General features: G+C 38.0%; 1 protein-coding gene across 1 annotated transcript in view; it reads left to right on the plus strand.

The window, feature by feature from the left end:
- COL19A1 (collagen type XIX alpha 1 chain) overlaps positions 1–27,310 on the plus strand; it is a 315,760-nt gene that overhangs the window by 168,144 nt on the left and 120,306 nt on the right. Inside the window, exon 16 of the mRNA XM_077812674.1 lies at positions 19,105–19,158. Within this exon, the coding sequence (XP_077668800.1) occupies positions 19,105–19,158 (54 nt within the window). The remainder of the gene's footprint in view (positions 1–19,104; positions 19,159–27,310) is intronic.

Here is a 27,310-nt window from a genome sequence, read left to right on the forward strand (position 1 = left end):
CAGAGATATCTCTAGGAAACTTTCCTGGAGGTACTCGCCAATAATCTGCCAAAGTTTTCTTGGCAGAGGTGCTTTGTTCCTTCTCCCATTGCCTATTGCCATAGAAAAAGTTTCCTAAAATCACTTGGGCAGGGACCAAAGCGGCGCACAGACATGCAGCGTAGGGACCTGGTCTGATGCTACACGCATGCAGGAGTCCACCCTTGTATCCTTGCTTACCCTCAGGAGTAAGATATCTGCTTCAATGACCCCTGCCTATGGAAAATGGTGGCGGAATTTACAATTTTGTCCCTAGTTTCTTGCAGTGATCCCCTTAGAAAGCCTCCTAGACCTTATGACCCATCTTGAGTGACCCCCTGGCCCTGTCCTGAACTCACCATGTTTGGGTTGTTTGCTGAGCTATGTGCTTGCCAAGGGACAAAGAGAAACTGATTCCTATTTTAAAAGAGGTGTATTTTACTATAATGATTCGATGCCGTGAGTTCACTCACAATTATGCTTCTGTTTATTGTTGCTTACATTTATGCAGATGTGGCGTTCAGGGGAACCCCCTACACACCGGTGGAACACCTCCACCAGATAAGGAAGTGACGAGGAGCAGCAAGAAGGACATGTTTCGAGAAGTGCTCCAGTCCTCAGATGCCGAAAAACAAGAACACAGGACATAGAGAGAGACTGTAAATGAAAATTATAAAATAAGCAGGAGAAGAAGGAGAGCTAGAAGCAATTTTTAATGGGCCAGGAGTGGATGATAAAAGTGATGGAGGAACAAACAGATGTTGAAATCCCTAATCGTGCGTCAGGCAGAAAACATGCATGCTTGCCCCCCGCCTCTGCAGCTGACACAGAACTGCTTATCATGCCCTCCCCAAACTCCTTGCATCTTATAATGCCCTCCCACACGTTCCTTGCATCTTCTCATCTCAGTACCTCATTCACTCCACCCCTTCAGACAGCTTCCAAAATGATAGCTGATGTTGCACACAGCTATGAGAGCCTACATCAGGACGCTGTCCTTTACTGTTACTTCCCTTTACACCGTTTTCTGTGTGTTGTTAATTAGTATTTAATAAAAACATGCTCTCTTAAAGGTAATCTTTATTTGTCTCCTACACATAGTGGTTGCTGCTGAAATTAATACAGTAGCAGTTGGAAGATTTGCAGACTACAGGAAGCAATCGTCAAAATTTTCATGCAAGGCGGCAAGTTAACAAAGCATGACAGAATGCTTTACAGAAAGACATATTACTGGTACCCATTATCAAAATGGCTCCTCAAAACCTCCCTGATTCGAATATTCCCCAGTTTTGCCCCTCTAGTACCCTGGTATCTGGCTGCTCGGAATTAGCTGCCAGGCGATCTGCCTCCATGCTTCACCTCAGGGGAAACTTTTCACCCTTAACCTCACAAACATTATGCAGCACACAGCAGGATGCTGTGACCATGGGAATAATATCGTTAGTTAGTTATCCATAAAGGCAGTGCCAGTGAGCTTTTAATCTGCCAAACGCACATTATATGGTCATTCTGCGCCTCCTCAGCCTATTGTTGAAGCTCTCCTTGCTGCTGTCCAGGTTCCAGTGTAAGGCTTCATGATCCCTGGGAGTAAGGGGTATGGTGCGTCTCCCAGGATCACTATGGGCATTTCAACACCCCACATTGGAATCTTCTGGTTTGGAAAGTAAGTCCCTGCTTGCAGCTTTCTGTACAGGCCAGTGTTCCTGAAGATGCCGTGTCATGCACCTTCCCTGACCACCCAGTGTGGATGTGAGTTAAATGACCCCGGTGATCCATAAGCACCTGCAATATCATAGAGAAGTACCCCTTTCTATTGAGGTACTCTGTCGCAAGATGGTCGTGGCCAAAATTGGGATATGCATGCCATCTATCACCCCGCCACAGTTAGGGAATCCCATTGTTGCAAAGCCATCCACTATTTCACACATGTTTCCAAGAGTCACAGTCCTTTGTAGCAGAATGTGATTTATGCCCTGCACACTTGTGTTAACGCAGCCCCAACAGTGGATTTCCCAACTCCAGATTGATTTGCGACTGACTGGTAGCAGTCTGCAATTGCCAGCTTCCACATAGCGATCACCATGCACTTCTCCACTGAGAGGTCAGCTCTCATTTGGGAGTTCTTGAACTGCAGGGCTGGGGCGAGCTCTGCACACAGTTCCAGGAAGTTGGCTTTCCGCATCTGAAAGTTCTGCAGCCATTGTTCATCATCCCAGACTTGAATAACGATGTGATCCCACCACTCTGTTTTTGTTTCCCAAGCCCAAAAGCAATGGTCCACCGTGTACAGCTGCTCCCTGAATGCCAAACGTAATTTGGTGTTCTTTCTTTCGCTGGCACACAGCAAGTCAGGCACCTCGGATTCCTGTTCATATTGGGAGCTCATGATATATTACATGACTAGCCATAGAGAGTAGTGCAGGATCAATCCTTTCAGACAGAGATGGCAGGTGCACAGTGAACAGGGACTGTTGAAAAATGCCACAAAACACAGTCGGAAGTCCATGGAATGATGGGATGGAAAAAATCTGGATCATGGGATGTTGAGCCTGCACCCATGATGCACTGTGACTCACTCTGCCTTCCCACAAGCGATCATAATTTTACCAGTTTTTGATGGTCGGTGTAACTTGCATCAACAAAACTCTGTAGTGTAGACAAGACCTAAGAGTGCTTCATGAACATTAATGTTTGATCTTCATAACGACCTGCTAGGTTAAATAGTATTTTTGCATTTTACGCATAGGTACTGCAGCACAGATAGCTTAAAGCCAAAATTCAAACGTATTCACTGACTTTGGCTGCCCAACTTGAGACACCAGAGGCCTGAGTTCTTTGTTCGTTTTTTGTTTTGTTATTTTAGTATTTGTATGCCACTTTATATGTTCAAAGCACAACTCCCAGTGACATCAGTTGCAGTTGTGAGTGCTCAGTCCTTCTACAAATCAGGAACCATATTAGATATAGTGGTTTGCAATAAAAGTGGAAGGAGATGTTGTGTTAATTGGACCCCACGTAGGCCATAGAACTTCCCTAAAATAATCCTTTGAACTAGAACATATCTTTTAGAAAAACGTCCAATCTTGATTTAAGAATTGCCAGTGATGGAGAATCCATCACAATCCTTGGTAAACTGTTTCAAAAGTTAATTACGCTCACTTTTAAAAATGTATGCCTTATTTCAAGTCTGAATTTGTCTAACTTCAGTTTTCAACCATTGGATCTTGTTCTACCTTTGTCTGTTAGAATGAAGAGCCAAAGGATCAAATTTTTGTTCACTTATAGACTGGGATCAAGTCACCCCTTCACCTTCTTTCTCTTAAGCTAAATAGATTGAGCTCCTTGAGTCTATGACTATAAAACATGTTGTCTAGTCCTTTAATCATTTTCATGGCTCTTCTCTGAAACCTCTCTGATTTTTGAACATCCTTCTTGAATTGTGGACATAACAATTGTGGACATAGTATTCCTATAACAATCTCATCAGTGTAACAATTTCATGGGATGAAGAGAGAGGAAAGGGGGAAAAAGAGGGATAACTCATATTTTGCATAAAAATTGAACCATGTATTTGATATTGCTTTCATGGTGAAAATTTTGATATCATCTAAGATTGCAAAGCTCAATTTACCTGAACTATGAACAAATACTGATTCTCTGAGTATGCATATAGTTTATTTATGTGCTGAATTCTTCTATAGCTGACTCTACCACTCTGTGCTGAAAATTATTTAGCAAGAAGGCACTGAGTCAGTGTCCCAGAAAATGTATGAGACAGTTCTTGTAAATTACTTACAGTGGGGTGAGAAACAAAATTGAGTTCTGCACACTTGGATTAATAAACTCTTTCTTGATTGGTGCTGACTCCTTTCTCCATGCTTCAGTTAGGAGCTCAAATCTTCTGGAAAGATAAAAATAATTTTCCTTTGAAGTTGCTCCTCCTTGCTCTACGTTGTAGGCAACACTTTTCTTGTTTCTGTAGGTCTGTTCTGAGTAGAATCCTGGGTGCCTTCACTTCTCTTTTCTGTGGATTTTTTCTTAGTAAACTTTTTTTATAGCCTGTCTGTAGAAAGGTACTTCCTTGATATTTATATTTACACATAGATACTTTCAGCTTCTCCTCCAGACACACACAAGTGTATAGGTCAAATTATGTTCTCCGTTACACAGGTGTAAATTTGGAGTAACTATATTAATTTAAATGGAGTTACTCTGGATTTACAAATCTGTAGATAAGAGCAGAATTTAGCTCATTGGGTTTCAGTCTTTGATTTTATTCAGTAAAACAGTGATGCTGGAGCGTTTGAAGCAAGACTGATTTTCTAAAGCCTCCATTTTTAGTTCATAAAACAAATATTACTTTTTCTACTGAATTCTTTATGTACACTTTGCTCCCTCACTTCCCCCCCTGTATCCTTTAGGTACGCATCTACTATGTCAATTAAACAATCTTTTTCTATTATTCTATATGGTAGAAGAACAAGTGACTTTTTTCTTTCCACTGAAGTGAGGATGCATTGTTTTTGCCCTTCCCCCCAAGGTTATAAATGTAAAAAGTATGGGAGATATGTCTCCATGGCTATATATGTTGTTGGTAAAATAGGAGATCTTTCTTGCTGTAGATACACACAAATGCATTATTGTTAAAATTGAAATATGATTAGTAGACATCTTTTCACCCACGTAAAATGTCTGCATTAAAAATTTTACATGCATGTGCAGTAAGAATGATACACAAGTAAAAATAAAGCCCTTAGACTTTACCAGCTATGTGCAATTTTAGTTTTATCCCACTTATGTGAGTCTTAAAATGCTTCTTGACATATCTGTAATCATTGCTTATTAACACAAGATCACAATATTGCTGAAACAAATAATGACTACAAGTTATTTATATGAAGAGCAAGGGGAAATCAATAAATTATTTAAAATCATTTGTTAACTGCCATGTCAAAAAGATAAATTATAGATGCAGTTTTGTAGTATCACTTGAGCCCAAACATGTGAATATACAAGTTATAAATATAGATCCTGCACTGGGTTGTGGCTTGACAGTAGTGTATTACTTTGCTGTATGATCAAATTAAGACTGGAAGTATCTCTCAACTCTTGCTCCTGAAGTCTCTGAGCAATTTCAGGTCTCTTGTTTCCTAAATATCTGGAGAACAAGCAAGCCAGTAAAGATGCTTGTTGGGGAATGTATGAAATGCCTTGAGTTCAAGGACCCTTTTCTGGATACTTCCTAAGACAGCACTGGCCATAATGTTAGGAGGAGCTATATTTCCAGATCTTCCAAAGAGTGAAAAAATACTTCAGAAACCAAGAAGAAAAGTGGGATCTATTTAATGAGATTGTACAGAATGAGGAAGGTGAAACCCTGAAATTCCTTGACTTAGACCTTTGAAGCATTAGAGAATCCCATCTGACCCGCATGCTGTATCATCTTTTCTTAAAACAAAAAAACTCTCCTTATTTAAACCCTCCCTAAGCCTGTAACAACTCCCAGAGGACGAGAAAATTAGGAACCAAATTGTGATTTGGAGTGTAACAATTTTGTGCTTGGTCTGCTTCTGGGTCCTCAAAACTACATTCAGATGCTTGGGTTCAAGCTAATGGTGGCTCCATAATTTAGCCCAAAGAAAAAGTGACACGACCAGTGTTCACTCTGCTCTTAATGATCACGGATTGTATCCACATCAGAATCTTATTAAGTAATCAATGTGGCAGTAGAAACAGTATCTACGTAGGGGAGATGCCACTTGTAGATTAATATTAGTTTAATTTCTGAGCTTTGATTAAATGGAGCCATTTTCTTGTTCTTTTTCCTGTTGAATTACAGGGCTTATGTTTATAGAGATGCTGAACGCTGGCAGTTAATGTGAATGTATTATAGGAGTAATAAATTATACTTTTCAAGTGGGCAGCAAGATTTTTTTCCCTGGCTGTAAAGTAGATTACCAACAACATTCATTCATTATTAGCACCGTAGTCGCGATTTCAATAATTACAAAAAATTCTGGCCTTGGAAATAAGTGTTTGTTTTAAGTCAGTGGGAGGTGGATGTTCATATAGTAAATCATGCTACAATTTAGTCCTTTATTTGTGCCCCAACCATATTTTTGAGCCTTATATATGTTCTCAAAATATGCAAACAGCACATGTTTGGTAAGAAAAGGATAGCTGAAGGCTCAGTACAGCAAAATTAGAATTAATAATTGTTGTTATTGTCATATATATCATATATACTACCATATTAAAGTATGCTAGGCATTGCACAGAAAGAGTCTCTTCTGCACAGTAGAAAGAGTCTCTTCAATTGACAGTTCATAAACACACAAAAAGGGGTGGGAGAGGAAGGATCAGAGTGAGAGTAATATCATGTAGTTCTGCAGGAAAGCATTTACATCTATTTATGGTTTAATTAAATTAGGTGGATGTTTTTGTGGATTTTTAAAATTCCCTTTTGGTGATACAGGAGAATTGAGGGGTTTTTTGGAGGGATTTGGAATGAAGTGTGGGGAATAGTTTGAAATAAGATTTGGGAAACGTGTTCTTTGCATAGGGCAAAATATAGAAAAAGAAAATAGGATGGCATCACTAAAGGATAAGAAGGGTTTTAGAGGTCCAATCCTAAAAGATACTGAGCATTGCGTTCCATTGAAATCAGTGAGAATTTCAGGTGGTGAGCATCTCCCAGGAATTGGACTGAGAAGAGCACATGCTGTGGGGCCAAGTTTCAAGTTGTGTTACAAACTTGAAGCACAGACCATGCTTGTTGAATAGATCCTTTTGTTATACAAATCTTCTGAGTCAATTACACTCAATTTTACAAACCTCAGCTAATATCTTTTTTCATTTAGTTTTGACATGCTGTAGTTCAACTTGCTGATCTTAACCAGTATTTCCTCTAATTCTTTTTTCCTATGAGAAGAATGAATTACTGCCAGAATTCAAGTTAAAAACCTATGAGCCTAGTCTCTCATTCCATTTGCTCCTTCAGTCACATATTTTCTTTCTTCCGTTTATTGACTAATTTCTCTCCTCATTTATATCATATCCATCATTTATCACTTTCTTTCCAAGACATACATTCTCTCCCTTTGATTTTCCCTCCCTCTCTCTCACTCTTCTTCTCCCCGGTACCCCACATTATCCTATTCCTCACTTTCATTGTACGATGGGTGATGGAGGTATCTCTCATTATATATACATATAATATATTTAATACCCTTCCAGCCCATAACATCAACTAAAAATAGGGTGACCAAATAGCAAGGGTGAAAAATCGGGACGGGGATGGGGGGTAATTGTCACCTATATAAGATAAAGCCTCAAATACCGGGACTATCCCTATAAAATCAGAACATCTGGTCACCCTAACTAAAAAGGCAAGTGATACCATGATGATAGGCACAGTAGAAACAGATTATAAAGGCGTTAAAGCAAGGGTAAGAAAAGCCTTTGGGGAAATAAGCAGTATTCAGCACTAATTGCTACTTTTCTTTGTCATCTTCATGACTGAAAAACACGATTTCTTTTTGCAAAGCTCTTTACTTACTAGTGACTTACCTGATTTAATTTATTTTTGTTCTGAAAACTGTTCAACCAAAATTGCATACTAAACTCCAGGGAAGCATGTTATCATAGGTATAAAGCAACTGATGACAGTATACCATCTTCCCCCAAACAAACTGTTTTTATGTTTATTGCTATTGGCACTATTCACATCTTTATATGTTGGTTCACATTCTTTAACTTCTGTCATTTATTTTCTAGAATTGTATGAAATGTCTGAAAGATGCTAATTGAATATGCTTATAAAAAAATCCAACTAGGCATGCTAAGAGAGATGCTTCTAGTCATCCACCGAACTTTTATCACTTAAAAAAAAGTTACCCAGTTACCCCGCCTTAGTGTGTAAATTGTCATATAGTATCATCTCCCTACTTTTATTACATTTTTTGGTACCTGATGATTTGAACATGATGAATTTCTTTGAGTATGCAGAGGTTGCCATAGAAACTAAACCTCGAACTAAAAAAAGTGAAGATACGAAGCATTACTAATTCTGAAGAAATTATGCTACTAATTGTGAAATGAAAAGAGGTGCACAGTTCCATTTATTTTTGAGAAGCATGTAATTTAAGCATGTCTAATGTAGTTTTGTAAGAAAGCCTACCATACAGTAGACAATAAATCAAACCAAAGAACAAAAAGGTGAAATCATCACAGTGTTTTTGCAGGAACAAGTTTTTCATTTTTCTAAAAACTCATAACATACTTAATTGTATTCTCCAAATTTAGCCTCCTTTCCCTCTTTAATACTTGTATTCAATTTCAAATATAATGACCTTGTAATGGATTTCCTTGCTCAAAAGAAGCAGTATATTTTCTTTCTTTCTTTGTCAGATCATTTTCAATAATCAGGGACATTTTCTAGAACGAATTACAAAAATAAATAATAAAAAAGTTCCATGAACTTTTTTCAAATCCTGCAGACAGTTATTGCTTTCTGGTTTATATTTTTTAAGTAACCTACAACTTCTTAAAACAGTAGGGAGAGGTTTCTCTTAGAAAAGCAATACTGGGTGACTTTCTCTACACTGAAATTTTATTATGGGATATCAGCACAGATAATAATGAGGAGATACTGTCATTCAGGAGTCCCAGGTTGGGCTATGTATTATATTCTGAGCTGTGCTTTTATAATAATTCTTGCTTTCCTAACAAAGTCAAGTTCCCCTACAGCTTTAATGTACAAATTTTTATTGTATACCTTTCCATCACCTTCTATGTGTTTGTTTATACAGTGCCTAGCATAAGGGGGCACCATTCTGTTTGGGTTCAGTATAGGGTAGCTCTCAACTCCAGACTGAGACAAAGTGGCAACAGGTCTCACTGGTGCTTTTTGAGTCTCGCTGCTGCAGAGCTGGGAGGAGCAAGCAGACTGCTTGAAGGTAAATGGAGTGGCTTTTTGGGGTGTGGAATTATTCTGTTGTGATATCAAGTAAGAGAGAGGTAATTCTTGTGTACCAAGCAAAATTCTTCCTTCACATTTTTCTTTAAGATGTAGTTCTCTTTTGAAGCCTTTCTTCACTGACCTCTCTAGAATTTGAAGGTGTTTTACAGCGGACAATAGCCCCAGTATTTTAACTTTAAGCAGGAAATCAAATGTGTCTCATTTTTGACAACCTGTCCCTTCCACCCTACGTTGGTAAGAACTCCATGCAGCTTTTCTCCTTCTGTGGCCTACTATGCTGCCTGCTGCTAGAGCAGAAGGATCAACAGCTTAACCACTCCATTTACCTTCAATCTTTGCTCCACTCCTCCTTTGCCCTCCTGCTGCTTTGCATGTCAGCACAATTGCTCTGAGAAGTGAGTTAGTGTTGAGAGGAGAAACTGGAGCAGAGGTAAAGATTAGTAAAGTTGTAACAATACACATGCATGAGATATGGAATAGAGACAGATTCTCCATGATGAGGGAAAGAGGATGAGGGAAAAAAATCTCAAATGGAGGCAGAAAGAGAGAGAGAACTTGAGAGCAAAAACTTTAAAAGATGGGGTAAGATGTTTTAGAGGAGGAAAAGAGAGGAATGATTCAGAACTGAAGGGGAGGAGAAATAGAGAAGTTTGCAGGGGGAGAAAATTAAAGCACCTGAAGACACTAAATGGGGAGCAGGCCTGTCACCTTTTCCCATCCTGAAAACACTGGAAAATGGAGTGGGCCTTTCTGAAGACTTCAAGGATACAAGAAATGAGGAGGCACCAAAGTTTGTTAGGGAGAGAGGTTAATTTCAAAGGCTTCAGAGAGGTGACATTCCAAAGGTGAAGATGAGCATACCAACTTGCCTCAAGGCTCCAAGTGAAATTGGGGCACCATCATGATATGTTCCGTCCATATACTAATAAGAGACAGTCCTATTCCTGAAGAGCTTACAATTTAAATTGCATGCAAAAAACAAAAAAACAAAAACAAAACAAAAACTGTTAAAAGAATGTTAAGGTTGCAAAGTCAATCACTTGCAAGCTAGGAAATACAATTAAAATTGATCATGTAGACTGATTGGTGTATATGCATTGTAATAATCTTACCCATCATCACAGAAAAGAACATCTTAAGAACAAGCAGCCTTAATTCAGCCAGTTCCTAACTTCTAAATGCTTGACTTTGCTACTTGCATATTCTTTTAAAGTAGTTTTATTAATGTAATTTCTAGGTGTATTAAAAAACAAATGGAAAGAACAAACATTCTATCCTGTGGAAGCGCACTGACCACCCCTTCCCCATGTGGTTCTTCCATGACACCCAGCCAGCCGGTTAGCTACAAAATCCCTGTTAGTAGCTATTCTCTACTTGCTTTACCTGTAAAGGATTAAAAAAGCCCATAGGTAAAAGAAAGGGAGTGGGCACCTGACCAAAAGAGCCAATGGGAGGACTAGAACTTTTTTAAATTGGGAAAAAACTTTCCCTATGTCTGTTTGTTGTTCTCCAGAGAGAGGGGACAGAGCTGGGCAGGGCTGGAGCTATGCAGTAAAAAGCTTTAAAACCAGGTATGAAAAAAGCATCAAATCATACCTCAAACCCCAGATATGTAAGTAAGTCAGGGAATGTCTAGAAAGACATGATTAGGGTTATTTCTTTTATTTCTTATTGGCTTGTGGATTCCTCTGCGCTAACCCCAGATGCTTTTGTTTTGCTTGTAACCTTTAAGCTGAACCTCAGGAGAGCTATCTTGATGCTTAATTTTTGTAATTGTTTTTTTTTTAAGATCTAGCAAAAAACCTAAGTTCCAGATGTATTTTCTTTTTGTTTGTTTGTTTTTTTAATAAAATTTACCTTTTTTAAGGACAGGATTGAGTTTTTTGTGTCCTAAGAGGTTTGTGAATGTTGTTTAATTATCTGGTGGCAACAGCTGATTTCCTTCGTTTTTCTTTCTCAGCTCTTCCCCAGAGGAGGGGTGAAAGGGCTTGAGGGTATCCCACAGGAAGGAATTCCCAAGTCAGCCTTCCTGGGCTCCAAGGGGTTTTGCATTTGGGTGATGACAGCATCTACCCATCCAAGGTCAGAGAGAAGCTGTGACCTTGGGAGTTTAATACCAGCCTGGAGTGACCAGTATTAATTTTTAGAATCCTTGCAGGCCCCCACCTTCTGCACTCAAAGTGCCAGAGTGGGGAATCAGCCTTGACAAATGCATAAGTGCAAAGGGGCTGAATTAAGGTTGCACAAGCAGCCTTAATTCAGCCAGTTCCTAACTTCTGAATGCTTGACTTTGCTACCTGAATATTCTTTTAAAGTAGTTTTTGTTAATGTAATTTCTAGGTGTATTAAAAAACAAATGGAAAGAATAAATATTCTGTCGTATGGAAGCATGTTGACCACCCCTCTCCCATGTGGTTCTTCCACAGGGCTGATGTAAATGTTGAATTGCACTGGGCCTAGTGCCGATCCCTCTGGAACCCCACTAGAAAACCTGGTGACTGGGCATCAAAGTGGCACACGTACTTCAGTGTAGATAAGTGCAAAGTAATGCAAACTTGGAAAACATAATCCCCCATATGTATCACTCAAGAAAGAGATCTTGGAGTCTTCATGGATAGTTCTCTTAAAACATCTGCTCAGTGTGGTGCAGCAGTTAAAAAAGCTAACAGAATGTTAGGAACCATTAGGAAAGGGATAATAAAATAGAAAATATCATAATGCCACTATGTAAATCTGTGGTTTGCTCATCCTTTAAATACTACATGGAGTTTTGGTCACCCCATCTCAAAAAAAGTGCATTAGAATTGGGAAAGGTGCAGAGAAGAGCAACAAAAATTATTAGGGGGATGGAACAGCTTCCGTTGAAGGAGAGATTACAAAGACTGGGATTCTGCATTTTAGAAAAGAGATGACTGGGGGATATGACAGAAGTCTAAAAATCATGAATGGTGTGGAGAATATGAATAGGGAAATGTTGTTTACTCCTTCACATAACCCATGAACCAGGGGTCACCCAACAAAATTAATAGGCAGCATTTTTTAAAACAAACAAAAGAAAGTATTACTTCACACAATGCAGTCAACCTGTGGAACTCATTGCTATGGGATTTGAAGGCAAAAGGTATAAATGAGTTTAAAAAAGAATTAGATAAATTCATAGAGGATCGGTCCATCATTGGGTATTAGGCAAGATGGTCAGGGATGCAAACTCATGCTATGTGTGTCCCTAAACCTCCAACTGCCAGAAGCATAATACACTGGCCACTGTCAAAGACAGGATACTGGGCTAGATGGACCATTAGTCTGATGCGGCATGGTCATTCTTATCCTCTTATATGTTGAATTTGGCTTTACGCGCAATCTCTTTCTAAAATATTGTATACTTACAAAGGTTTTTTTTCAAGGTGCCTTACTTTAGCTAGGCCAGCCAGCTGACATATTGCTCATTAATCATATCTATTAGCTAGAGAAGTTGAGTCTTTAAAACCCAACTGCCTACTCTCTCCACAGGGACTAGTTCTTGTTTTCAAAATGTGATGACATATGCTTCATACGCTGCTAATTAGCCCTTTCCCTTGAAAATTCATCCTGACATGTTTCAAGTACATTTTCCCCCTCATACTTGAGTATGGGATCATTAAATTATTAATTCTTTCATGAGCCATGTAGGATTCCCTGCATAAAGCTACTTGTTTATATCTTAAAATATTTAATAATCCTGCATCTTATTCTAGACACTAACGTTACTTGTATTTCTCCTGAAGAATTCTGTTCTTAAAGTTGAATAGATTATATTATGATACAGTAGAGAGCTACAGTAGAGATTAATGTTTTTAGTATGTACGAGTATTGCAGTAGTGCCTAAAGGCCCCAATCAGAATTTGAGCCTAGTCATGTTGGGCACTGTACAAACACATGGAAAGACACGCACAATCCCTGCTCTGAAGAGTTTACATTCTGATTTAAGACAAAACTTGACAGCTTTGACAAGCTAGAGGAACAAACTCAAAAGTAAAATAAGTTCACAGGGGTACATACTCTAGCTGTGTGCACAACTTGAGAGTTCTGAAGCATGTAACTTGCTGGTTGGTTGTTTTTTTTTTTTTTTTTTTTAATTTTGCCTGTGACCTACTGATCACTAGTTGGCTGTTTTATTGGCGACAAAAGTGGGTCTTCACTTGGAGAAGAAGTGAAATGCTAATTATTCCAGGGAAGGCATTCCATGAGTAAAGGGAGGTATGGATGTAAACTTTACATAGTTACTTCATAGATAACGTTCACTACACTGATTACTAACAAAAATAGATGCCAGTACCAACAACATGCCAGCAATAATTTCAGTTACAATTCTTTGTGAATTATTTTATATTATTTAATGGAGATTGATCTGGATAGTGGTATATAGTCAGTTAGTGTCATGCCTTCCTTTCTTCCAATTTAGCTTACAGAATATTGATTTTGTTTTAGTTAGGAAGAGCAAGTTTATGGTGATTTGAGTATTTTTCTTAATTTCTCATATGAGCAGTTCCATAATCCAGATATTTACACTCTTGTGAGTTTAACTACTGGGTGAAAATCATGAATTTCACTCTAAATGTAACATTTGCTAGATAATTGTCAGCGTTCCCTCCCCACTCTGAACTCTAGGAAACAGATGTGGGGACCCACATGAAAGACCCCCTAAGCTTATTTCTACCAGATTAGGGTAAAACTTCCCAAGGCACAAACTTTTTGCCCTTGGAGGGTACGCTGCCACCACCAAGTGATTTAACAAAGAATCAGGGAAAGGACCACTTGGAGTTCCTATTCCCCCAAAATATCCCCCCAGCCCTTACTCCCCCTTTCCTGGGGAGGCTTGAGAATAATATCCTAACCAATTGGTTACAAAGTGATCACAGATCCAAACCCCTGGGTCTTAGGACAATAGAGAAATCAGTCAGGCTCTTAAAAGAAACATAACTTTATTAGAAAGAAAAAAGGTAAAAGAAGCACCTCGGTAAAATTAGAAGGGAAGCTAATCTCACAGGGCAATCAGATTTAAAACACAGGGGATTTCCCTCTGGGCAAAAACTTTAAAGTTACATAAAGAAAACTAGGCATACCTTCCTCTCAACACAGAGAAAATCACAAGCCAAAACAAAAAGTAAACTAACGCATTTCCCTGCTAGTACTTACTAATTCTAATGGAGTTGGATTGCTTGCATTCTTGATTTCTCTCCGGCAAGCACACAGAACAGACAAAAGCCTTTCTCCACCCCCCTAGATATGAAAGTATCTTGTCCCTTTATTGGTCCTTTTGGTCAGGTGCCAGGCAGGTTACCTGAGCTTCTTAACCCTTTACAGGAAAAAGGATATTGTGCCTCTGGCCAGGAGGGATTTTATACTACTGTATATAGGAAGGTTGTTACCCTTCCCTTTATATTTATTACAATAATAATGGGTATATCGAGTGTTGTGGTAAGCAACTTTTTATTGTGAGCCAAGATATAGTCTGTCTGGTGCTCCCAAGCAGGGAAGTTATGGGGCAAAAAGCAACCTTTTGCTCCCTTGTGCCAACAATCTGCATTGTGACCAGCACTGCAGGGAGGAGAAAAGCTTCCATCTGGCTGCTAATTCCTTCTTCCATGTGGGTAGGTAAGGAGTGTATAGGGTCTTGGCACTCCCACCCACCCAGTGAGCAAGACAGCACACAAGGGGATCTTTGCTTCTCCCTTCTGGAGTGAAAGAGGGACTGGGAAGCAGATTATGGTTGAGTCACTATCTGTTTCTGGTCTGATCCTGGGGAAAAGACTTGCCCCAGAGCTTGGGGAAAGGTTCGTAATTTATTTCTTAAAAGTATCCTAAATCAAGACAAGAGCTATCTATTTATAATTATTCTTTCCCCCCAAATATTGAAATGATTTTCCATTCAGTACATTCTTGTTTAGGCTATAAGATGGTCACAGAAGGATTTAAACAACAATTATAGATCAATTATAACAACATAACAATTTTAAGAAAAGTCTGAGGGAGGCTGAGGGAACTGGGGATGTTTAGTCTTCAGAAGAGAAGAATGAGGAGGGATTTGACAGCTGCTTTCAACTACCTGAAAGGGGGTTCCAAAGAGGATGGCTCTAGACTGTTCTCAGTGGTAACAGATGACAGAACAAGGAGTAATGGTCTCAAGTTGCAGTGGGGGAGATTTAGGTTGGATATTAGGAAAAACTTTTTCACTACGACGGTGGTGAAACTCTGGAATGCGTTACCTAGGGAGGTGGTGGAATCTCCTTCCCTAGAAGTTTTTAAGGTCAGGCTTGACAAAGCCCTGGCTGGGATGATTTAGTCAGGGATCGGTCCTCCTTTGAGCATGGGTTGGACTAGATGACCTCCAGTGGTCCCTTCCAACCCTGATATTCTATGATTCTATGATTCTGTGATTCTTGCATCTGTTGGGGAGACAGCGGGAGACTGATTTATATGCCACCAAGAATGGCTACTTCTTCATTTCAGAAATAAATTCTGAAAGTATTTTTGTAAAGCAGTGGTGTGAGTACATTGCAAGTGACTTCATATTATTGCCTTTTTTTTTTTTTAGTGGTCTTAAAAGAAAGGCTCTCTATGTTTATAGTTCTTCTGAGCTGAGAGTAGTGATAAATTTCACTGGTTTTTATTGCACATTGTTTATTATTAAAAAAGCCAATTTGATTAAAAATTATCACATTTATGAACTTATGTGTTCACTTTTATGAATTCTGTAAAGAAAACTCATTTAAAAATATCAGTTATAAAAGGAAATAGAAAACAATGAATATTTGGAAACAAGCACTTGACAAACATAAACCTTGCTTTCCTAGAATATTTCCCCTCATATTATTATTTTCATCTCCTTTTGGTCCTTTAATGTTGAGTGTACCTATGGTGACCAGATGTTCCGATTTTATAGGGACAGTCCTGATTTTTGGGTCTTTTTCTTACATAGGCTACTATTATCCCCCATCCCGATTTTTCACATTTGCTGTCTGGTCACCCTAACTGTACCGCATATGTTCTTGTAGTCATATAAACTCTTGTACACTTGACATAAAACATTATCTGTTAAACAAATTATAAACTATATAGAGTAGGAGAAAGAGTACTGTTGGTATCAATGGACAGTGACTAATGAATGCCAAAGCAAAAACAGAACCAAAACAACTATTTCTCTTTCTGATTTTTTCATGTAAATGATTTTAAAAAGGTTTGCCATCTGCTCTTGTTTTAATTTTGCAACATCAATCATAAATTATATTTCGGCTCATATGTAAAAAAAAAGAAAAATTTAGCTCCCAGAATATTTTGTTTTTCCTATGTAATTAACACTCCATTCACAGTTGTGTATATCAATCAAAACCCTGCCTTTTTTCCTTTAACACTTCCTTGATACTTTGTTTAGACTATTCTAAGAGTCATCCTCAATACAACCTAAATACGTACAAACAGGAACATGGACATGCTTTAAAGAAATCGACAGTATGTTGGTCCTAATAACTCAGAGAGGCTATTTAAAAAGATGATCCATTATATAGTTATTTTGTATTTAGGCCATCATATTTCTGATTACATTCTTTGGGGATACATTTGATTACTATTTTTCAAATAAAAATGATAAACATTAGTCTATATTTACAGTTGTAAAGTAGAGATAAGCCCAAACAAAACTACAGATCCCTACACTCCTGAGCTTTCAGGAAGTATGGAACCAGATTGGAACTAATTCCCCAACCTCACTCTGTAAAGTGTCAAAGGAAAACTTTCAGGTCCAAACACTTTTGAAATTTTAGGAAAGTTTTAGATCTAGACCCAAATCCAAATGCTGCTTCTCAGGCCCATCTCTATATATCATTTATCATGTATTTAAATAATCTATTCAGTTATGTAATACTCTAGCAATGTCAATTTGTGACAATCATTCAGTGTCTACAAGGATTTTCATTTTTAAATTTTTTGAACATTTTCGGAATAATGTTCCTATATTGCTCCTACAAAAAAACCACATTTGTATGTACCCACACAAAATGGCGTGCACACACATAAAATATTTTCTAGCTAAGTCAGGTACTTGCAAATAAATTGGATGCATTTGTAAATTGTTAACTTATACCTTTTTGCATGTATAGTTACCCCATATCCGGGGCAAAAGTGGGTTTTATGGCTACAAATGTGTGTTTTTTGCCATAGCAACTTGACATTAGTTGTCAGCAGTTATTGTGTCTAAAAAATGCTACAAATTTAAATTTTACAATCAAGATTTAAGCTTGTAAGTTATTTAATTTTTAGGCTATGTGTCAAAAACAGAATTACTGCATTTGTTCACTCAGAGCCTGCCCTCTGTCTATTGAAGTCAGTAGAAATATTCTCATTGACTTGGATCAGGCCTTAGTTAGGTATTTGTGTGATTGGCATTTACAGGCACAAATGCATGTTTTATACACAGAGGTAGTAACTACATAATCAGGGAGCATTTCTGAAAATCAAATGCTGTATCCCCTCTCACCCCTCACCTTCCAGAAATCGACATAGCCTTTGTAAGACACAGGAATGTACACACTCTAAAAAACTTCTGTTTGGTTAACTTCTTCCTCAATTTCTCCTATGCATCCCCAATGATTTTGAGGCAGCATTTGGCTAAATTATTGCAGGTGTATGTACAGAATGCAAGGAAAGGCATTGGTGGCCTTAGTTTTTGAACTCCAGTGAATTAAATAACAATTCTGAGCCCTTTTCTGCCTTCCTATATGCCTGCAGTAACCTTGCTGAAGTCACTGAAAGGTGGATGTGTTTCAGAAAGCAGCATATGGTTCTTTGTGTTTCAGAATAAAAAGTTACCAATAATTAGAACATATAGATTTATTGGGTTTTGTATTAAAAATAGGTAAAATATTGAGGTTAGCTAGTGTCTATTGGAAATAGAAAAAAATTCACTGTTAAGTTTTGGTTTTATGGATAAATATTATTGTAATTCCTACTGGTCTTAATACTCATTCACAGCTTACAATGCAATGGCTCCAGCTCTTAAATGTATACTGAGAAAAATACTTGAAACATAGCTAAACTCTTTCCATATAAAGGATTAATAATACAAAATTTACACTATTGCCCTTCTACATTCATAGCATAAATCTTAATGGTTCTAAGGGAGCTTAGTGTACACTGAAAGCATGACAAGAATAACACATCAAAGTGAGATAAATCTTAATGGGTCATTGACGTGATTTCAGTTTCAGCCACAACACTTAGCTTGTGAGTAACATAGGACTATGGGGAAAAAAACCTCAAAAATATCTCAAATTAAATGTTATCAGTTTGACTTAAATCAACAAAGGTTTTTCTCTCAATCAGCCATAAAGAAACCTTTGATTATAAGCTAAGTAATAGTGTGTTAGCCTAACAATTCAAGACCATATGTGAAATACATAAACTTTGAAATGATACCAGTAGACATATGACTGCTCAAAGATTTTAGTCCACTCTCTTCCGGTCTTGGATTCCTGTGTAACTGCTTAGCTCTTGAAATTGAGGTTTAGCTGTTTGTGAATCTGAGTAGGTGACAAATGACTTAAGTAATGGAGATCAATAAGTAAGACACACTTATTTCAGTTCACTAGTTACACAGCTGAAAATCAGCTTTGAGAAATAGGGTGCTGGCCATGTTCAATTAGTTATTTTCAACCTGTACAATTATTATATGGCTTATGGTGACAGCTGCATTATAGTTTTACATCCTAGACCATTGAACAATCAAATAACATAGAATTTATATGGACATTGTCAAGATGATAGGTTTGTTATATGTTACTTCCCTATCAATATGCTTTCATTCTTGAAACCTAGCTGGAAAAATGTACTAGTAAAAAATTATTGTGATGCAAATACATTGTTTCCCATAGTTATTAAGAACTTTTCTAAGGCAATACATTCTTATTGATGCTGCAATAAGTAGTACAAGGTATTTCTGCTTTGGGTAGCTTTTGATGTTTTTGTTAGTAAACAGTACAATCAGTCTTGCTTTTACACCGATTATTTTATTGCAAATCAATCCTCTGATGTAATATTTATGAATGTCTGTTTTTTGTTGTTGTTGTTTCCAGGGAAGGCGAGGTAAACCAGGACTCCCTGGTAAACCAGGATCACAAGGACCTCCGGTGAGTAACCAGCAAGGAAAGTGGGACATTCTCCCTTCAGTCAAGAACTGCTGTAGACTTTGTTAGCATGTTTGTAGCAGCTTACCTGAGGAGAGCTTTAAATGAACACAATGGATCTTTGTTCTCTCCGCAATTTTATTTTCAGGTTTTAAAACATTTTATTTGCATATTATAAAAATTGTGCATTCCAATAATTAAAATCATTTGAACAAAAAAAAAATGGCACTCGATTAACTGCATTTTACAGCTCGCAGGACCTTGGTACATTTTTGCATTTATTCGTCCGTTACTAGTTTACTGTAGTTCCACCCAAGTTCTTCTTTCATCAACATGCAAGCTCTTTCATGCCACCAGACAGGCAAACCCAGACAGGCAGATGGAAAGGCAGCACCTTCATTCAGTGTCAGTAGTTCTCTGTATTTTTTGATGTGAAAGGGGCAGCATAGTCGTTTAAACTTTATCCAACCTCTTTGCATCTTACAAAGGGAAACAGCTAAAAGAAGTAAAATAAGAAGGCAATGCTTGTGGAATGTATAATTTGGAAGGGCAGATTTCATTACGATTCACCCACTTGCTTCTCCTGTTCAATTGTTTCTTTTGAAGGCAGTGGATTTTTCTCTTGTGTTTCTGTTTTATCAGGCAGTTACAATTCCCAGCCTTTTGATTGAACAAAGGTAAAGAATTGGATCCCAAATAAGAGAGGCTACAAAGCTCAGTGCAGTAGAGAAAAAACAAGATCCCACACTGCTGTCTAACAGTTCAGAGACGGACAGGCTGAATATGCTAACTACGGATATTGTGAATTCATTCAGTTTACCAAATGTATGATGCTGTATTTAAGATCAGATAATTTCTGTCTCAGAGGGGTAATTTGAAAGATGAAGGACTGTGTGATGAGCTTGCCAACTGAATGATGTGGAGGATTATACCCAATACTAGAATGAGCACTCAACTGTAGATCAAATGAGTTTACAGAAGAATTAAAAAGATTAAGAAATACAAAACTATATGAAAGGATTTATAATATGCAGCACTAAAGGTTTTAGCTCATATCTGAGAGTTTTGGTTTTATTAGAGGTACATGATTTGGAATTTGAGCTCAGGCATGGGTTTGGCTTGCTTCAGGGCTTCTCTGTGCAGTAACAAATGAGATCTTTGAGAGAATAAGATTTGATAAGAGTTGTGACATTATATCCTATTTACTGTATTGTAAAAATGCCATCACACACAAATGCATGAAAGGCGTTAAGAGCTAAGTGTGTACTTCTTAATAAGGTAAACTTATAGTCAACGAGTTGAAAGGTTCTTTTCTTAAAGTGTATTTGTCTGGTGAAACTCACTGTCTGCAAGCAGTTCTTCAACTGTTTCACTCTGTGGATCACTCTATAAAATATAAATCCACCATTGGACCACTGCTCCTTGCCCTACTGCACAGTTTTCATAATGTTCCATTCTGTGACTCATCAGGAAGGACTCTGTGAACCAAAGGGTACATCTGAGCCATAGTCTGAGAATCCCTGGTCTGTCCTAATGGTTAGGATTAAACATAAGTGTCATTGTTATCATCACATTTTTCTGCTGGTTGAACATTAGTAATATTCCCAGTTTCAAACCATATTTTGACAGTTTTCAGCCTTCACTGGAATAAGTGATATCCATCAATCCATATTTCAGAATCCTTCTTTCTAGAAATGATGTTGCTGGACATAGTGAAGGACAGCTGTGAGGAGTAGGTGAGTAAATTGGAATAGATGGCCCCTGTACTTATCTAAGAAGAAACAAAAGATCACACATTCTGTCACTGCCAATTTCTTTAATTTTTTTCTTACAAAATATTTTCAGAAAGAAAAACAGATGGTGGTGTTCATTCATTGTGTGTAAAAATAAGTAGATATTAATTCATCTTCATACAGCCATACCGAAGCCTCACTTGGAGTCTTGTGTACAGTTTGTGGTTCCTTGAGATAGAGACATCGTACACTGGAGGGAATCCAAACAAGGCTAATGGGACAATAAAGTAGTGATGTAGAACCTTATTGAACACAAATGCCAAACATGATCTGTTTAAAAATCAAGATAACAGTCTTGTCTTAGGCCTTAGTGTCAGTCTTAGGCCTGGTCTGTCCACATTTCTTGTATCCATATAACATGTTAGGTGGGGTTATCATGTTTTACATATATAGTTAGCATAGTACAATCTCTAATGTGGATTTAGCTGTACTGGTATAGTTTATTCCCCTTCCATATGGGAATGACAATACCAATATAAACACATATACACCCATATAACTGCATCCACAATACGATGATTGTACCACTTTAACTATACTGGTACAACTAAATCCACATTAAAGATTGTACTAAAATATCTAAAGAGGTACTACTTCTGTGAATAGACAAGGCTATAGGGTGTCTTTTTTAAATTCCTTCTTTCTTTTCCAGTCTATCACTCCTTCCCTTTTTGGTTCTGTCATTTTTCTTCCAATTCAATCTATATCAGTCTGCTATCTTGCTCTTCCATTGGCCCTTCCTATGCTGGACAATAAATGGAGGTAGCTGCTTCATTCACATGGACACATCGGCTGCCCCTACTTTTGGGCTTGCCTCTCCACAGTCCAGGGCACAGCACAGTTAGCACACATGCTTACATGCTTAGGGTTGCTATCAGAAGATTAGCAGCTATGATTTATGAAGAGCTGAAGGGAGCTCAGCATGTAAAGCCTGGACTCTATAGGAAAAATGAGAAGGAAGATATGAGATAAGTACTTCAGAAAGTACCCATAAGTACTTCAGAAAGAATAAGATAAAAGTATGTAATTATTTAAGGCGGCTAAAACACGTATTGGGTATATGAAATTAATATAGGAGCATTTAAATTTGGTAGTAAGAAAATATTTTCAACTGTTAAAATGTTAAAAGGGAAACAACTTCAATAAGGAGAGTTCTGAGCCAGCAACACTGAAGATTAGACTCGATAAATTCTTTAGGGGGGTTGGTGTAGGAGACACTCCGAAAGTAGTGCAGGGTAATAGGCTAGCGGGACCAAATTGAAATGATGTTGTCATAAATATAAAGGGAAGGGTAAACCCCTTTGAAATCCCTCCTGGCCAGGGGAAAGCTTCTCTCACCTGTAAAGGGTTAAGAAGCTAAAGGTAACCTCGCTGGCACCTGATCAAAATGACCAATGAGGAGACAAGATACTTTCAAAAGCTGGGAGGAGGGAGAGAAACAAAGGGTCTGTGTCTCTCTGTAGTCGTCTTGGTCGGGGATAGACCAGGAATGGAGTCTTAGAACTTTTAGTAAGTAATCTAGCTAGGTATGTGTTAGATTATGATTTCTTTAAATGGCTGAGAAAAGAATTGTGCTGAATAGAATAACTATTTCTGTCTGTGTATCTTTTTTGTAACTTAAGGTTTTGCCTAGAGGGGTTCTCTATGTTTTTGAATCTAATTACCCTGTAAGATATCTACCATCCTGATTTTACAGGGGGATTTCTTTATTTCTATTTACTTCTATTTTTTATTAAAAGTCTTCTTGTAAAAAACTGAATGCTTTTTCATTGTTCTCAGATCCAAGGGTTTGGGTTTGTGGTCACCTATGCAAATTGGTGAGGCTTTTTATCCAACATTTCCCAGGAAAGTGGGGGTGCAAGTGTTGGGAGGATTGTTCATTGTTCTTAAGATCCAAGGGTCTGGGTCTGTAGTCACCTAGGCAAATTGGTGAGGCTTTTTACCAAACCTTGTCCAGGAAGTGGGGTGCAGGGTTTTGGGAAGTATTTTGGGGGGAAAGACGCGTCCAAACAGCTCTTCCCCAGTAACCAGTATTAGTTTGGTGGTGGTAGCGGCCAGTCCAAGGACAACGGGTGGAATATTTTGTACCTTGGGGAAGTTTTGACCTAAGCTGGTAAAGATAAGCTTAGGAGGTTTTTCATGCAGGTCCCCACATCTGTACCCTAGAGTTCAGAGTGGGGGAGGAACCTTGACAGATGTATACAGACTATAAATTGTACACTGATAAGAGATGTGCATATTAGTCTAAATGAGTGTTATTTGTATATCTGGCGAGCCAGAAGAAGTTGTAAATTATGCTAGTTTACACTCTCTTTACACCGCCTTGTGAATCTAGCCTGGTGACTCCTAACTCTCTCATCTGTGGCTCACTAATTTGTTCAATGCCTAAATTCTGTATTATTATTTTTATAAAATCTGTACTTGGAGTGAGTTTATATTCCCTTACAACCTACTATACAGTCTAGATTAAAATTATGTCAGTACCAGAAAGGCAAATCATTACATTTTTTAGCTGGAGTATTCAATAAAGAGACATTTTCTGCTCATCCCCTTTTAGGTGTCTTTCTTTTTTGCTTCATGTATTCTCTGGGGTAAATCTAGCCTCCATTGATGTCAGTGAGAATTTTTATTAATGGGTTATAAAAGAAGATTTTTGTCATCTTATCTCCCCCAGATGATATTCTGTTTTCCCCTTTGAGTATTTTTAAAGTGTTTATTAAACAGTGTGTAGTTGTAAAATGTATTATTCACTCCTGGTGCAGAAGTCTTGATTTTGGTCCTTGCTCCCTGATACTGTTTTTTAGTATTGTTCCTTTATTTCAGTATTAGACAGCTGAGCTGTGTGCTCATACTTGTCACACTTCAATGCATAACAATTTATGCTGAAAACAGTAAAGCCAAGAAGCTGCTTAAATAGAACAGCAGCTCCCTCTAGTGTTTATTTGTTAATTTCCCCCCTTTTAAATGATTGAGACTTGTTTAAGGCTCTAGAGTTAAATACAGTATGCCTTTGTTACTTGAGAAGTTTCCAAATATTATGACTCCGAAGCCAAAAACCGTTCACCTTTCACATGCATTTCATATTTTTGCTTGCTTGCGTAACAAACATTTCTGTTGAAGGGAAGGCCATCTCTCATTAACTGCGTTCTCCCTCTGCTTCAGTTTTTGTTGAATTCAAAATGCTCAGTTTGTGATGCTAAAGTAAATTATCATAGCAAAACCCTGTGAGGTCATAAGCACAGGATTATAACTTCATTGCAGAATTAAGCTGGTAACAGCTTTCTCCTGCAGTACCTGGTTCACCTGCTAACAGAAATATCTGCAGGAATCAACAATACAAAAGGAGATGCTGGCAAAGTATATTTCTTTGTGTAAAATTATTCTGTTTTCAGTTTTGTCCCAGCAAGAAATTTCTCTTGAACACTTGAAGGAGTTTTGAGGGAGAGTGGAGAGGGAACTGAGTTCTGTATTTATATATGCTGTCAGCCTAATCCTGCGTTGGCTCAACCCTGTAGTCCTTAGACAAAACTCCTTTTAATTTCAATTAATATTTCATCTGCCTAAAGGATTGCAGGATCATAGTGTGTGTATTTGGGTGTATTTGCACATATTACTTAATTCTAACATATTTTTTCAGGCTTCAGAAATAAAAATGTCCTGGTATCTATATTCTATAGATCTCAGGACCATTGTGAGAGTTAGGTTGTTAATGTTTGCAAAACCCTTTGAAGATGAAACACAAATGCGTTTGTGGTAGAAATGTGCTATGATGACAATTTTTGCAGGAGAAACTGACCTATCATATTTGACTCAAGGCAATAATTATCACTTTATCCAATCAGAACCACAGAATGACAATATATGTTTAAAATCTGTTAAGAATTGTAAAGTGGAAACACCATCATTTAATAATTTTTGTTTTCACATGTCCTGCTCAGGTCATAGTTTCAGATTATACAGCTGCTAGGGACAGTGTTGACATTCTAGTGTCACCTCCTGGGTCACTGGAACACTGAAAGACATCCTTACAGAACACATCAGACAGCTAGTGAAATCCATCTAATGATCAAAAAGCTTTACATTAGTTTAATTTTCTGGCAACCCCCTCTTTTTTTTCCCTCTTATAGAAGATCCTAGACATTTCTTGATTTTTCTTGATACGTAGGTTGAAGGAGAGAACAAAGAGGTTTCATCTGGTTTCTCATTCTGAATTGTTTTCAGTGGTACCAATTCTGCAGTCTTCACTGGGACTACTTGCAGGAGTAAATGCTACTCAATGATGCAGAACTAGGCTCTGTGTTTTCTCTTAATACCACTTTGACACCCATGGCTTTAATTTGTTCAATATACCTGTCTCTTATTGGGGAAACCAGATTGTTTCAAAGCTAACATCACACTCTCAGGAATTAATGGCAGGTTTCAGAATAGCAGCCATGTTAGTCTGTATTCGCAAAAAGAAAAGGAGTACTTGTGGCACATTAGAGACTAACCAATTTATTTGAGCATAAGCTTTCGTGAGCTACAGCTCACTTCATTGGATGCAACAAATATTTATGCTCAAATAAATTGGTTAGTCACTAAGGTGCCACAAGTACTCCTTTTCTTTTTTCAGGAATTAATCTTACCCTTGATCTGAAGCATTCAAGCTTGTCTATCTTTCTATATATAGTAGTTCTGCATGTTTACTTCTGTTGCCCCCCACACTGTAGATTCACACACCCCCATATCAACGATTAATCTGTTACTCAGGTAGCCCAAACACCATAGTAACTGAGCACCTCAGATAGGGAAGTAGAGTTATCTCCATTTTTTAAGCTAGGGAATTGAGACACAGGGGGTATGTCTACATTATAATAGAACACCCACAGATGGCCCGTGTCAGCTGACTTGGGCCCAGGCTACAGGGCTATAAAATTGCAATGTAAACATTCAGGCTTGTGCTGGAGCCTGGACTCTGGGACCCAAGCCTGAGCCCAAACATTTACAATACAATTTTTTAGCCACACAGCCTGAGCCCCATGAGCCTGAGTCAAGTGACACGGGCTAGCTGCAGTGTTTTATTACAGCATATACCTAGAGAGACTGTGACCTGTTCAAGGTCACAGCAGAAGTCTGAGGCAGAGCAGGGAACTGAACCCTTGGTCTCCTGAGTCCCAGGCTAGCATCTTAAACTCTGAATGATCTGTCCTCTTAAAACTACTCTTCTCTGCTTTCTTTCTACCAAAACTCCCAAGATTATGGTTTTCAAAGAGTCTCTATTTCACACATACTTTGGCATTGAAAATCTTTCTTAAAAACCCTCTCTGGAGTCGCATGATGCTTCACATCAAGGTCTCGTTCTCATCATTGAGTTCAAGGTTTGTCTGGGAAATGGTTGTGGTTGTTTATTGGTGTTATCATAGCATTTAGGAGTCCCGGTCATAGACCAAGGCACCATTGTGCTAGGTGCTGTACAAACAGAACAAAAAGGCATTCCCTGCCACAAAGCATTTACATGCTACTCCTTGCAAGTATACCTTTAGCAATAATTGTTTCTTGAAAAGTAGTCTTTGTGTATGGTTTATATTTTTAAAATTATATGGGGCTTCATTGTTCTACATGACACCTTTTAAAAGTCTCTCTTGTCCATATTCCCCATGAAGCAGTGGGTGAGAGTGTTCATGGACTACTTGTATTCTGCCTGTTTAATTCTGTACACTTCTAGTCTCACGTAATTTAGTATGTATGTCAGTGCCACCAGTCTAGTTATCTTAAGTAGCCAGCAGTTTGCCTTGGAAATCTCATTTCCTCTGCCTCAGGAAATATTGTAATTCTACCAATATTTTGAAAGTGAACAAATGTTATCAGTTAATTACAGTAAACAGAAAATCAAAGCAATGGTAAGTGGAGACTGTTGGTAGAGTTTCTAGCATTGCAGGACTTCTCTGCCTTTAGAAGTATATTGGAAAATATACTTGGCACCTGTGGTAGTGCTGAAGCGTCTGGCAGTGGTTGGTTGGTTGGGTTTTTTTCGGTCTGGTTGTTTTTAAAAGACATGGTAACAATACATGATTTGTTTAATTTATTCAGTCATGGTAGATGTCATGCCTTTGTGGCTTTTAGCAGCTTCTCTTTGGTGTAGTTACATTGTGTCGCAAATTTGTGCTGAAGATTCTCATGTATCTTTATAGTATAATTAGCAGAAAATAATGTTTTTCTAAGGGGGAAGCAATATGGTGTGGAGAGACGTGATTACTGTGAAATATTTCTTAGATGGGTAGACAGACTGACTATACTGAAAATTCACTTTTTCACTTCTAGTCCTGTGAAAATTAATCCAAAATTTTCTGTTGCTGCTGTGTCAGCAATGTAACATACTTAAT

Source organism: Eretmochelys imbricata, chromosome 3, assembly GCF_965152235.1.
Source record: "Eretmochelys imbricata isolate rEreImb1 chromosome 3, rEreImb1.hap1, whole genome shotgun sequence".
NCBI lineage: Eukaryota > Metazoa > Chordata > Testudines > Cheloniidae > Eretmochelys > Eretmochelys imbricata.